Genomic DNA, 13,495 nt, shown 5'->3' on the forward strand with positions numbered 1-13,495 from the left:
GGTGTGAGCGTGACCCTGGTCATTGGCAGGACTGAACTCTTGTGGGTCTGGTCCTGGCCCTGAGGTTTGGGGCTGGCTCCAAACACAGTGTTTTCACTCTTCCCCTTGGGTAGAAAAGCAAGATTTGTTGCTGTCACGGTTGTTGAGCACCGTGGAAGAGGGAGGTTGAGGGAGGTTGCTTGCCCGACCCTACCAGAGCCATCACAGAACTGCCCCATGTCACAATGCAGACAGCCCAGCACTGAGTCCCTCCGGGCCTGTCCCGGGCTCCCACCTGCACCTGAGGGACTGTGACATGTCAGCTGGGAAGTCAATACCTCGTACAGATGTGTGGCACCTCCCTGTCACCCCACAGCTCTCCTGGTGCTGGCGGCCTGTGAACGAAAAATTGTGACACCAACTTTGAAACCGCCACCATCCCCAACACCAGCGGGAGGACGCGGCAGATCCTGCCCTGCTCCGAATCCCGGTAGGTTTGGGATGGCAGCGAGGGGACAGCAGGGACGTGTCTCACTCTGTCCCACGAGTTATCCCAGCCCACTCCGCGCAGGTGGGGTCTGCGCTGGCAGCATCTCCCTCCCCGCCGGGCCGAGGACGCTGCGCCCGGCCCGGGGGAGCGCTGCCAGCGAAACCCGACCCGGCGGGGCCGTGCCAGGGCCAGCAGGAGCCGAGGGGCCGCCTTGTCTTGGCCACTGCGATGGGAGTGAGCGAGACACAGCCCCGCCACTGCCGGCGGCAGCTCACGGCACCGCGCACACCCCGCAGCCTCCCCCGCCGGAGCCGGAGCAGCATCCCGCGCCCTGCCCGCTGGAGCCGCGGAGAAGCAGAGAGGTAGGAGGCTTCGCAGGGTGGGTGTAGGATGGCTCAGCCCCAAAGGCTGGCTCAGCACAGGCGGCCGGCGCCTCGCACGGCGTGTCCGGGCTCCTTCACTGCGGCGGGACCCTCGCTGGGCTGCGCCGCTCCGTGCCCTGCCCGCTGCCCGTGCCCGCGATGCCCACGCTGCCCACATTGCCCACGCTGCCCACGCTGCCCATGCTGCCCACGCTGCCCACGCTGCCCACATTGCCCACGCTGCCCACGCTGCCCATGCTGCCCACGCTGCCCACGCTGCCCGCGCTGCCCACGCTGCCCGCGCTGCCCACACTGCCCACGCTGCCCGCACTGCCCGCGCTGCCCGTGCCCGCGCTGCCCACGCTGCCCGCGCTGCCCACGCTGCCCGCGCTGCCCACGCTGCCCACGCTGCCCACGCTGCCCACACTGCCCACACTGCCCACGCTGCCCACGCTGCCCACACTGCCCACACTGCCCACACTGCCCGCTGCCCACACTGCCCGCTGCCCACACTGCCCACGCTGCCCACGCTGCCCACGCTGCCCACACTGCCCGCTGCCCACACTGCCCGCTGCCCACACTGCCCACGCTGCCCACACTGCCCACACTGCCCACACTGCCCGCTGCCCACACTGCCCGCGCTGCCCACGCTGCCCACGCTGCCCACGCTGCCCACACTGCCCACGCTGCCCACGCTGCCCACACTGCCCGCGCTGCCCACGCTGCCCACGCTGCCCACGCTGCTCGCACTGCCCACGCTGCCCACGCTGCCCACACTGCCCACGCTGCCCAGCCCAGCGGGCAGCCGCCGGCCCCGGCTGAAGTTCAGCCCGCCGTGGTTACACATTGCTCGCCCCGGCGCGGTTTAACAGAGCGCGGAGGAAGGGGCTCGTTCCACTCCCCCGGCAGGGCAGCATGAAGCCGGAGAACTTCCCCGAGGAGAATGGCTTCGGGGAGGGAAGGGCCGCCGGCCAGGGAGACCTCGCAGCCGGGAGCTGCCAGAAGAAACGCCGCTGGATTCCGGAAAACTTCTGGGAGGACGTGAGGCAGCTGCTGGTGCTGGCGGGGCCGCTGGTAAGAGAGACTCCCCCCGGCACAGCCACCCCTGCTCACCTCCATCCCTAACCTTCAGCTCTCCTCCGTGCTTAGATCCTGATCCAGCTGCTGATCTTCCTGATCCACCTTGTCAGCTCCATCTTCTGTGGCCACCTGGGCAAGGTTGAGCTGGCCTCTGTCACGCTGGCCATCGCTGTAAGCATTCCCGGGGCCGGGCACCAGCTCCCTCCCTGCTGACACGGGGATGAGACGTGGCAGGGGAAAAGGACAGAGGAGATTTCACACTTCCACTTATTTCATCCCCTCTCCCTGAAAGTCTTAAATGCTCACCTTCACTCTTTGCTTTTTTAACTCCCAGGTTATAAACGTCACTGCCATCTCTGTAGGCTATGGTTTGACTTCAGCGTGTGACACCTTGATATCACAGGTGGGTGAGACATGCTGGCTTGTCCTGGGGACATGGGGTGGGGGTTTCCAGCATCATCTGATGATGCCCAGACACCACACGGAGCCCTGGCTGCTCCTGCGAGTTGGGGAAGCTTATCCCCATGTAACAATCCCTTAGCAAGGAGATTCATCCTCCAAATCCTTCCCAGGAGGTTTTCAGGGTGATCTGAGCTGCTCCACACTCTTCAGGGCCCCTTTCCCCCCAGCACCAGCTGATTTCAGCGCTGCCCTCTCACCTTGCAGACCTATGGCAGCAAGAACCTGCTGCGCGTGGGGGTGATCCTGCAGCGGGCCACCATCATCATCCTCCTCTGCTGCTTCCCTTGCTGCGCCCTCCTCATCAACGTCGAGCAGCTGATGCTGCTCATGCAGCAGGATGCCGAGGTCTCCAGGTTGGGTGGTCCCCTCATCCCTCCCCGGTGTGGAGGGGCCGAGAGGAGGGTGGCCATGGCCCTCCCTGACCCCTCTCTGTGCCCGCAGGCTGACCCAGCACTACGTGAACGCCTTTCTCCCTGCCCTCCCGGTGAGTGCCCCTGGGCACCCTGGATGCCACCTGCACACGGGGACAGGCTGCCCCTGTCCTGCAGCTCAGCACTGGCTCATCTCATCCAAAATTTCCTTTGCAGGCGGTTTTTCTGTATAACCTGGAGACAAGATACCTGCAGAACCAGGTGAGTCCCAAAGTCCTCACACCCACCCTGGCTCAGGGCTCCCTTCCACAGTGCATCCAGGGTTTCCATGCTCACTGTTCCCAGGTGCCCCAAAACAGCTCTGACCTGTAGATCACCCCATTCCACAGCCAGCTGTATCCATCCACCTCCCTTCATACTTCCCCACATCGGGGATTTACATCCATCACACTCATTTTCCAAGCAGGAGACATCACTGGAAGTCTGGGGGTTTTTTTCTGGGAAAGGCACTGAGAGTGGGGCTGGGGGGACCTTCACACTTCCCTACTAAAACCTTTGGGAAGACCCCCTCATCTCCTCCTCTTTGCAGATGATCATGTGGCCACTGGTGCTGAGTGGGGTCATCGGCAACCTCGTCAATGTGGCTGGAAACTACCTCCTCCTCTACAAGTTCCACCTGGGCATCATGTGAGTAGCACCTGTGCCCCCTGGAGAGGAAAACAGGGCACCTGGCAATGGCAAAGGAACACCGAGCTCACAGGAGTACAGCAGGATGTCTTTTTCCACCCTGAGGGAGGCATAAGCAGGATGCCAATGACATTTCTCACTTCCTCTGCAGGGGCTCTGCCTGGGCCAACACCATCGCTCAGTATTCACAAACCATTTTCTTGTTCCTGTACATCATAGGCAGGAAACTCCACGTGAATACCTGGGGAGGTAAGGGCATCTCCCCTGCTCCCTGTGCGTCCTGCTTTACTCAGAAATATCCATAAAACTTGTATCAGGTGTTCTTGGTAGAAGAGGAATTCTGCTCATCCTGATGGTGAAACATTAACCCCAGCCCGCGGTGCCCCGGGTGCCTCAGTGCTGCTTCAGCGGCGCTCGTCACGCACCAGCACTGGCAGAGCTGTGTGATTAGCACTAAACATTAATTCTGCAGAAATGAAACTTTCTGCTGAGGCTTTGCAAGCTTCAGCCCCAAAGCTGGATGAGCACAGATGTCAGCAGGAGGTTGTCCTTGGACACTGCTCTGGGAGGGTTGTGCTGCTCTGTGGCCCGTGGGGCAGCAGCACGGAGGCTGTAGGTGGACATTGAGCTGATGGAGATCCTGTGGAGTGCTGGCTCTCAGAACAGGAATGGCCCCTCCAGCTGCCCTGGGTGCTGTGCAGGATGTACCACATGTCCAGTCTGGTCATCCCTCAGGTGTCCCTTCTCCTCTCAACAGGCTGGTCCAGCGAGTGCCTGCTGGAGTGGGACAGCTTCACCTCCCTGGCTATCCCCAGCATGCTGATGATGTGCATCGAGTGGTGGACCTACGAGATCGGGAGCTTCTTGATAGGTCAGTGGAGAGAGGAGCTGCCAGGACATGGCCAGGCTTGACCCACAGCCAGCACTGACCCCTCCTGTCCCACAGGCCTGCTGAGCGTTGTCGAGCTCTCTGTCCAGTCCATCATCTATGAGGTGTCTGTTGTGGCTTTCATGGTAAGGGCTGGGTTATCACTGCACACCAGGGCTCCATGTGGGCTGTCCTGAGACAGGCACACAGCAAAAACTGCTCCAGCAAACCCCCATCTTCCCCCTCTGCACTGGAATCTCTCCCTTCTCCTGCCTACCCCTCCTTACGGAGATGCTTTAAATCCAATCCTGAGCTCCATCCTGCTCTCTGCTGGGTGGTACCCCCCCATCACTGTGACAGCTCCATTGTCAGACACATGTGAGCCCTGTGCTTGCAGATCCCCCTGGGGCTGGGCACAGCTGCCAGCGTGCAGGTGGGCAACGCGCTGGGCGCCGGCAACATCGAGGCAGCCAAGAGATCCTCCAGCACCAGCCTGATCTGCACAGGTCAGTCCACAACAGCCTGGAAAGCCTCTTCCTGGCCTCCTTCCCATGGAGCAGGGAGTGCTTGCAGTCCTCTGCCTGCCTCTTCTCTCCCTGCTCTCCAGCCAGGCTGGGCTCAGCTCTGTGCTGTGTTTTCAGGGGTGTTCTCCGTAATTGTGGGGTCCATTTTAGCTGCCACAAGGAACATGCTGGGATATGTCTTCACCAAGGAGAAGTGAGTGCCCCCAGGCTCCTGGCCTCAGTGTGTGGATGTCTGTTCCCAAAAGTGATCCTTGGCTTTCTTCCATCCCCAGGGAAATCGTTGACTTGGTGGCGTGGGTCATGCCTATCTACGTTGTCTTCCACTTGTTTGAAGCCATGACTGTAAGTCCCAGGGCATGCTGCTATTTTCCATGGGGAATCTTGGTGCTCAGCAGCATCATGGTGGATCAGGCAGTCGAGGGTCCCTCAGGCTGCAGCTGACCACCACCCTGCAGAACCCCTGGCATCATCCCTTAGAAAACATCGAGCACATAAAAGGATGCTGACCCACAGGACTGGGCAGGGACACAGAAATACTGGGCAGAGCAGGGAGCTGGGTCATCTCCTGAACTGTGCCAAGGTGATGCTCCCTGCCCCAGCCCCTCTCCCTCTCCTGGCAGGGCGCCTGCAGTGGGGTGCTCAGAGGCGTCGGGAAGCAGAAATTTGGTGCCATCCTCAATGCTGTGAGTTACTACGGTGTGGGCATGCCCCTGGCAGCTGTGCTGCTCTTCGTGGCCAGGATCGGCGTCATAGGTACTGACCCCTGGGCACTGCAGCCCCAACCCCCCCCTGCCACAGGCAGGGCAGCTCCACTGGGGGCTCACCACAACCCTTGTGCCTGGCTCTGTCCCCCTGCTGACCTGTCTGAACACACTGGGGTGGGCTGGGATGGCTCCTGCAGCTGCTGGGAGCTTTTACCGGGGAAAAGTAACCCCAAAGCAGGCACCCGTGAGCACCCCGTGTCCCCACTGACCTGGGTGACATTCCCTTTCTTGCTGTCCTGGGATGCTGGGTTGGCTCTGGCTGACGCTGTGTGCCCTCTGCAGGCCTGTGGGTCGCGATGCTCGTCTGTGTTTTCATCCTCTGCACCTCCTTCCTCACCTACATCTCCCGCCTGGACTGGGAGAAGGCAGCCAAGGAGGTAATCGGGGCACTGACAGCACATCCCTGCACTGGGAATGTCCTCAGTGCCTTGCTGGCATGAGACAGGCTCAATCTCATGTCCAGTGCTCCAGAGCAAAACCCAGCTCTCCCATGACATCCCTGTGTCCAGCTTCCTCCTGCACAAGCACTCAGTGGCCTCAAGGTTTCTCCCTGCACCTCATCTGGGGACACAAAGCTCAGAGCAGACAGGGTGACCCGGGCTACCTCAGCCCTGAGCATCGCCTTGTGCCTCAACAGCTCCAGGGAGCCCCAGGAGAGGCAGCACAGCTCTGCCAGGTGACAATTCCCCACTGAAGCCAGCACATTCCCTCGCCAGGCTCAGCGCCGCGCAGGAGTGACCCAGCCGCCACCGCCGGAGCTGCCGAGCCTGGGCCCCGAAGCCTCCTGCAAGGACCTGGACGTGGCACCAGCCCCCCAGCCCCACACTTACCTCCCTGCCAGGGCGGTGCTGGGCTCTGTCGGTACGGCAGGAGCTGGGCCCTGCGTGCAGGGGAGGGTTTGGTGCAGGAAGGGTCCTGAAAGGTTCAAAAACGAGCCCACAAAATGGGGGAGAGCATCATGCTGGTGGCACCCTCAGCTGCTGGGAGAGCAGCAATTTCAAGCGTGGGCTCGGGAGGGTGACAGAGGTTGGCAGAGGGACCTCTGGGCAGTCCTCACCTCCGGGGGCAGGACCTGGTGAGATCTCCACTGCTCCTAAGGTGCCTTCAGCCCTGTGACAAAAGCCTCCTCAGAAACCCCTCAGTCCCCCTCAGACCCCTCAAGGCCCATTCTCCTTGCAGCGGGATTAGAAGTGCAGAACGATGTCGTGCTCATGGGCATCACCAAGACGGAGGGACCCACGTACCAGCTGGAGCTGCGGGAGGCCACCTCCCCTCCGGCCACCGCCGTGGTCACCAAGCAGCTGATCCTCCAGCGTGGGCTGGCCTTGGCCGCGGCCGTGGCTGCGCTGGCCCTCGGCATCACCATGAAGCTGATTTTTAGCACAGACTGACTCGCACCAAGGACCCTGGGGACTTGTTTTTGGGCAAAAGCCTTTCCTGAGGGACAGGCGTACCAAGCACGGACAAGCCAGCGAGAAGACTGAGTGCACGCCTGTCCCGCAGGAACCAAAGGGCCTCTGTCAGTGTTCAGCAGCGTTTGTGCAGATTTTGGTTGGGAATGAGCCCCCAGGCTGCTCTGGCACCCAAAATGCTGCTCTGAGCTGCCTGACACGCTGAGTGTGTGTGGGATCCCCCAGCCCATGCTGCCAGCACCCACTGGAGCTGAGCACAGCCCAGCTCCCCGTGCTGCTCCATGACAAATGCCCAATAAAGAATAAACCCAGCTAGAGTGGGACTGGCTCCTTGGGGTGGAGGCTGAGGGCAGGGCTGGGGTCAGAACAGGGAACATCCACATATGGGTCTTACCCTGCCTCAGGTGGCCTTCGCAGCAAAATAAAGGTTTTATTCAGCAAGGGTCAAGGGCAGCTCTCAGTTACAAGTTTGGAGGTAAAAGACTATCCATAAATGAATAAACCTCTGAAATTCAGATACAGAGGTGGCTGTGACTGCTCTGCCACTCTGGCCAAGGATGCCTGAGACCTGGGACTCCAGCTGCAGCAGTGCCCCTGTCTTTGCCCCAGTAGCCCCAAATACAGCAGCACAACAGTCCCTGGCACTTCTCAAGTCCTTGGGACAGCTCAGGTGGCTTTTGCACACCTTGGATAAATAAAGGTGGTTTCCCTGCAAAGAGCATCACCCATCAGTCAAGGATGAGATGCTGCAGGTTCTTCGAGGCTCCTTTCCCTCTGCTCCAGGGACAACCAGCCTGAACTGTCCCCTGCAGCGAGACCCTCATTTCCCAGGCTCATGGCTGTGATGAGCGGCTTCCTCTGGGGATCAGGTGAGGTGTTACAGAGGTAACAGGCTCAGTGACAAACACTCCCACGTTCCCAGGAGGTTTTAGAGGAGCTACTGTTTACAGAGGAGGGTGGGTGCTGTTTCCTTCCATCTGCCACTCACTGCTCAGGCATGATCCACGGACTAGGTCTGGATAGCTGGAGCCTTTAACTTGGGGGGTCTCTGCTTTAGGTGTATTTTTTTTTTTTTTTGTCTTCTACCTCACCAGTGCATTGGCTGCCTTGGAAGAAATGAAATCGCAGCAAAGGAAAGTTCAGCAGTGGGACTGCAGGGAGCGAGCAGCGGGTCCAAGGGCTGGCTGGCCATCACCCCTCTCGCTGGGGGTACAACACCTGGAAAGGCACAGAAACAGGGATGAGTCCTCCAGAGAGGGAGCAGAGCTCAAAGCAACGGGGTGCTGAAGGGTTAGGAGGGGCTCAGGGGACAGAGCTGGGAGCACACACCCACAGGGACAGCAGACCCAAAGCTCACCTTTGCCACCACGACTTTCACAGCCGCCAGCAGGGCCGAGATGAAGTGTCCCACTCTGCTCCTGTTACACTGCCTCAGCAGGAAGAGCCTGGCCAAATGCACCATCTCCATGCTGCCAGGTGGGTACCTCAGCTTGTTCACAGCCTCCCAGCTCAGGTCCTTGATCAGGCAGGCGCGGCGGTGGGAGAAGGTCTCGAAGCTGTGCCTGCCGTGGTAGGCGCCCATCCCGCTGTGGCCTGAGGGACACGGCCAGGGAGCTCACACCAGGCACAGGGACACCTGCTTTTCTCAAGCTCAGTCTGGCACGGAAAGCTTGCTCATGCTGCTTCTCAGGGCAGAGGAGCAAAGAGCAGCTTTTTTAATCAGTGAGGGCCTGCTCGCTGCCTTGGACTGCTGCTCATGTAAACTCACCCTTAAAATGTTAATGACACCAATTATCTCCTCCCAGAGCTAGCCTTGCTTTTCCCACAGAATTCTCACAGGGGTTTCAAGGAGTGGGACATGAGAAGGACATTAAGCAACACCCAAGACCTCAGCCCTGTGCCCACAGGAGCCTGACAGCAGCTGTGGAAACTCAACCAACCCATGGACAAATTCATCCCACACCCCAGCACAGGAGAACCAGAGCTCACTTGTGTGCTAGGGGGTTTTCTTCTCTCACTGGGAGGCCTAACAACCAAAACACTAATGAGCCTTTTTACAAAGCAACCCACCCCAGAAAACATTAACACATTAACGGGAAATGCAGCTGAAATTCCTGAACTGCCAAATGGGCAGACAGCTCCTGGGTGGGGTCAGAGGCTGCTGCTGATTGAATGCGGCTGCAGGGGCTGGAGCAGGGACTCACCCACACCTCCGAAGGGCAGATCTGGGAGCACGGAGTGCATGATGACATCGTTGGCTGTCATGCCACCGCTGGAGGTCTCTGCTATCACCCGTCTGATCAGCTACCCACCATGGGAGAGGGCACAGAACAAATCAGATGGGACACATCACCATGTACCAGAGCAGGGAGGGCTCACGGTGATGCTTCCATCCCCCTTTGCGGGGGGCACAGGCTGTGCCTTGTTCCAGGAGAGAGGCCAGTTTACACCACTTGAGCACGGGATCTGCTCAGCTGGAACAGTCACAAAATGCAAAGGCTTCATGTCAGCCCAAGGTGCTCCTCAGCCTCCCACCCAAACTGCCTGGGGCTGTTGTTCTAGGGCAAAGCCCTGACCTGAATTCCTGAGCTGGCACAAACAGAGCCAGGAAGGGAGGCAGGAGACAGGGCAGGAAGCAGCACCCACCTGTGTGGGAGGAGATGGACAATCCCAGAGCCCTTCAGATGAGACTGGGAGCCGCCAGCAGCTCTGGGAGCCATCATGGCCCCCAAATGCTGCAATTTATGTGGAAAATGAACTGACACAGACCCTGCAGAAAGCTGAGACTGGGATCAGCCATGTTCAGGATCCAGCAGTGCAGAGACACTTCCAGGAGGGAGCACAGCCCTGACCCACCTGCTTGTTGTTAGAGAAGACATACAGGGCTAGGGGCTTCTCCCGAAGGTTGATGAACTCAATGGCTTCCTCCACACTCCTCACAGGCACAATGGGCAGCACTGGTCCAAAGATCTCCTCCTCCATCACCTTGGACTCCGGGGAAACATCCGTGAGGATGGTTGGTGCTGCAGCAAATGGGAGAATGAGAACAGCAAGAGCAGGACACAGACCTGGCCCATCACAGGACATTGGTCAAGTAAGGCACAGGCAAACAGACCCCACAAAGCACCCACTACCACCTCCCCTCCACAGCAGCTGCCAGGAGCACCTATGAAGCAGGAGGCCTCATCAGTCTCTCCCCCATGAGCAATTTCCTGCCCTTCCAGCAAGCCCAGAATCCTCTTGAAGTGACGCTGGTTGATGATCTTTCCATAATCTGGAGACGACTTCACATCCTCCCCATAGAATTCCTGACAAAGGGAACAGCAGAGACAAAAGTGCTCAGCACATCTTCCAACAGCCACAGCTCCAGGAAATCACACCTGGGACCATCTCCCCAGCACAAGGGACTCCTCCCTCACCTTCAGAGTCGCCTTGATGTTCTCCACCACCTTGCCCTGGATGGATGGATCGCACAGGATGTAGTCTGGGGCGATGCAGGTTTGCCCACAGTTCATGTACTTGCCCCACGTTATCCGCCTGTGAGAAGGGAGAAAGGGACGTGGTTTCTCCATGCTCAGTCCCTCCCCCAGCCCTCAGCCCAGCTGCCTGCACCTGAGCTGGGGATGCTGGCCCAGAGATCTCCCCCTGCCCTGCTGCTGAGGGCCCATCGAGGGTGCAAGAGCCTGACCTGCAGGCGACAGCCAGGTCACAGTCCTTGTCGATGTAGCAGGGGCTCTTCCCCCCCAGCTCCAGGGTGACAGGGGTCAGGTGCTTGGCAGCTGCTGCCATCACAATTTTGCCCACTGCAGTGTTGCCAGTGTAGAGGATGTGGTCAAATCTCTGGGTCAGCAGCTCAGTTGTCTCAGGAACTCCTCCAGTGACCACAGCATACAGATCCTGCAGGGCAGGGGTGTCAGGGTTACCCCAACCCAGCACATCACTGTGGCACAGAGAAAATGTCGCCACAGGCCCCCAGCTGTGTAATAATTACCATTGAATCCATGATTGCAGAAGGCTGACGAATTATTTTATCATCTTATACTATATTATACTATACTTATTAAGAAACTCAGTAACCTTCCAGCCAGCCCAATGCAGCTTTGACCTAATTGGTCAATCCATCCAAACACCATTCATTGTCCAATTAAGGAATCACCCTTTGGTAAACAAATCTCTATAATGCCTTCCACATGTGGACAACAGCAGGTGCAACAAGTGGAGATAAGAATTCTTTCTCATTCTTTTCTCAGATCTTCTCAAAGCCTTCCTTAGGAAAACACCTGGGAAAGTCTGTGCCTGTTTTCTGTGGCCAGAGAGCTGCTGCCACAAGAAACCAGGGGACCAACACGAGGCCACACTCACCTTGTCCAGGTACTGTGGGAGGAGCTCAGCCACCAGCCGAGCCGTGTTCTCGCTGACCTCTGATGGCTTCACCACCACAGCATTGCCTGCAGAGCACACCCAGCATGGACACTGAGCCCTCCATCCTCTCCCCACACCCAGCATGGACACTGAGCCCTCCATCCTCTCCCCACACCCAGCCATGGACACTGAGCCCTCCATCCTCTCCTCACACCCAGCAGGGACACTGAGCCCTCCATCCTCTCCGCACACCCAGCACGGACACTGAGCCCTCCATCCTCTCCCCACACCCAGCCATGGACACTGAGCCCTCCATCCTCTCCCCACACCCAGCACGGACACTGAGCCCTCCATCCTCTCCTCACACCCAGCAGGGACACTGAGCCCTCCATCCTCTCCCCACCCCCAGCCACCACCCCACAAGGCCGGGGCCGTGCTGGAGCCCCACCTGCTGCGATGGCCCCGATCAGGGGCTGCATCACCAGCACAAAGGGGTAGTTCCAGGCCCCGATGACCAGCACCACGCCCAGGGGCTCGTAGCCGATGTACGCCTCGTCCCTCATGGTCAGCAGGTTCTTCTTCACGGGCTGAGGGGCTGCCCAGGACGGCAGCTTCTCCATGGTGAGGGCCAGCTCCCCCAGCACGCCCAGAATTTCATGGCTGTAGGCGTTGGGCGCACTCTGTAACAACAGGGAGCTTGGGGAAGGGATGGAAAAGGCACCCACCTCCCTCAGCCACCGTGGCACCCTGAGGAGTCAGAGTCATCCAGTTCCACGGTGGGGGACACGACAGAAACCCTTTGTCACTGCAGAGGCCTTCCTGCTGTACCCACTGTCCCTGCACAGCAAAAGGGACAGACCCCTGAGAACACAGACCTTGTTCAGGTCCGCCTTGAGGGCTGCCAGGATCTCCTTCTCCTTCTCCTGCACCATCCTCTCCAGCGCCTTCAGCTGCTGAATCCTGAACTCCAGCGGGTGGCTCCGGCCCGATCTGAAGGCGGCCCTGGCTCGCCCCACGATCTGCTGCATCTTCTCCATGGCTGCTGAGGAGACACCGGCCACCCCCGGCTCACCTCAGGGCCGTGGAGGGCTGCTCAGCCCTGGGAACACCACGAGTGTCCCACCCTCAGCAGGGCTGGGAGATGTCCTCCTCAGAGAGGAGGTCCCACTCTCGAGTTGGGTGCTCAGGGCTCACAGCATCCAAGCCCCGTTCCACCCGCACAGGGCACCTCTCAGAGCAGTCTGGAGTTTGCTGATTGATCCTCTTTTCCAGGGTGCTTTCTCCAAGCCTCGAACCCACCAGCCACTCCACCCTCTGCCCACAAGGGTGTTCCCAAGGAGCCAAAACACAGAGATGACTGTGGCCTGGGTGGGCAGCCAGCTGGAAGCAGAGCTGCGTGCCCGGAGCTGGCCTGCACCCACGTTCCCCAAAACCATGAGGCCCTCACATGTCTTCAGAGAAACATGACAAAACACTGCAGACACTTCACCCTGCTTCCCAGGAGCAGCATTTCACTCTTCAGTCAGGACCAGAGATCTGGTCCTGCATCTGTGCCCCACCAACCAAGACACCAAGATCCCCTCACAACGATTAAATCCTGCCCTCCCCAACCCACTGCTACAGCTGCGTGACACAGCTCAAGAAAGCGAGTGACTCATTAAAAAACAAAGGAAAAAAGCAAGTTACCTTCAGAGAAGCTTCTGTCTCCACCAGCCTCCTGTGAGGAGTGCAAGCAGGCACAAGCCCTTCCCCTGCCATGGCCGGGGGTGATCCCTCCTCCCACGGGCGAGCTGGCCCTGGCCCAGGGCTCTTGCTGGGTACGGTGCCCTTTACCCAGCCCTGTCCTGGGCTGTGGAGCCCTCGTGGCTGCTGCCAGCCAGGGCAGTGACTCAGCCCCAGTGTGGGATGGCAGAGACCCACGTGCCTTTGCCCATGCCTGGCCCACGTGCCACAGCTGCTGTTGGGACACAACGCTCAGGCTCGAGATCTAAAAAACCCCAACCAGGCAGGTGAAAGGTAATCCAGCGTGGATTTGAGAGGGGGAAACAGGCCAGCTCCTCTACTGGCTCACCTCACTCCCTGCCTGGCTCCAGGAGTGTTTTCAGTGCCCAACAAAGCTCTGGGAGATCTTTCT

The 13,495-nt window shown here is 59.3% G+C and overlaps 2 protein-coding genes across 7 annotated transcripts; one reads left to right on the forward strand and one right to left on the reverse strand.

Annotated features, from left to right (window-relative positions):
- Positions 1-106: 106 nt before the first annotated feature.
- LOC110467729 (multidrug and toxin extrusion protein 1) lies at positions 107-7,310 on the forward strand. Of its 6 annotated transcripts, none has more exons than XM_021524986.3 (18): positions 107-831; positions 1,741-1,905; positions 1,981-2,082; positions 2,246-2,314; positions 2,578-2,726; positions 2,815-2,857; positions 2,961-3,005; positions 3,334-3,431; positions 3,583-3,680; positions 4,189-4,302; positions 4,378-4,445; positions 4,697-4,805; positions 4,941-5,016; positions 5,096-5,165; positions 5,444-5,576; positions 5,870-5,964; positions 6,304-6,448; positions 6,767-7,310. In XM_021524986.3, exons 1-18 carry the CDS (start codon positions 481-483, stop codon positions 6,976-6,978), a joined length of 2,142 nt encoding a protein of 713 aa, XP_021380661.2. In that variant the 5' UTR covers positions 107-480; the 3' UTR covers positions 6,979-7,310. The 6 variants fall into 6 exon arrangements, with proteins under 6 accessions (XP_021380661.2, XP_085413402.1, XP_085413403.1 ...); XM_085557279.1 differs by having other exon boundaries at positions 583-831; positions 1,704-1,905; XM_085557276.1 differs by having other exon boundaries at positions 4,697-5,016.
- A 99-nt stretch (positions 7,311-7,409) lies between these two features.
- Positions 7,410-13,172, reverse strand: LOC110467730 (aldehyde dehydrogenase family 3 member A2-like). Its single transcript, XM_077787556.2, has 11 exons — positions 13,048-13,172; positions 12,237-12,403; positions 11,810-12,041; positions 11,362-11,447; positions 10,688-10,896; positions 10,419-10,536; positions 10,166-10,307; positions 9,856-10,022; positions 9,204-9,303; positions 8,357-8,592; positions 7,410-8,217 (listed from the first exon to the last, which is right to left on the reverse strand). Exons 2-11 carry the CDS (start codon positions 12,396-12,398, stop codon positions 8,191-8,193), a joined length of 1,479 nt encoding a protein of 492 aa, XP_077643682.2. The 5' UTR covers positions 12,399-12,403; positions 13,048-13,172; the 3' UTR covers positions 7,410-8,190.
- Positions 13,173-13,495: the final 323 nt, after the last annotated feature.

The sequence above is a fragment of the Lonchura striata genome, chromosome 19 (genome assembly GCF_050655825.1).
Source record: "Lonchura striata isolate lonStrDom1 chromosome 19, ASM5065582v1, whole genome shotgun sequence".
NCBI lineage: Eukaryota > Metazoa > Chordata > Aves > Passeriformes > Estrildidae > Lonchura > Lonchura striata.

Excerpts from the sequence above, each read along its gene's own strand:
- LOC110467729 (XM_085557275.1), top strand. The coding sequence starts at position 481 with ATGGCAGCGAGGGGACAGCAGGGACGTGTCTCACTCTGTCCCACGAGT. Across the intron at positions 832-1,740 it reads AGCCGCGGAGAAGCAGAGAG|GGCAGCATGAAGCCGGAGAA; the intron begins GTAGGAGGCTTC and ends CTCCCCCGGCAG. Across the intron at positions 3,006-3,333 it reads CAAGATACCTGCAGAACCAG|ATGATCATGTGGCCACTGGT; the intron begins GTGAGTCCCAAA and ends TCCTCTTTGCAG.
- LOC110467730 (XM_077787556.2), bottom strand. The coding sequence starts at position 12,398 with ATGGAGAAGATGCAGCAGATCGTGGGGCGAGCCAGGGCCGCCTTCAGA. Across the intron at positions 11,448-11,809 it reads GATCGGGGCCATCGCAGCAG|GCAATGCTGTGGTGGTGAAG; the intron begins GTGGGGCTCCAG and ends TGTGCTCTGCAG. Across the intron at positions 8,593-9,203 it reads TCTGCCCTTCGGAGGTGTGG|GCCACAGCGGGATGGGCGCC; the intron begins GTGAGTCCCTGC and ends CGTGTCCCTCAG.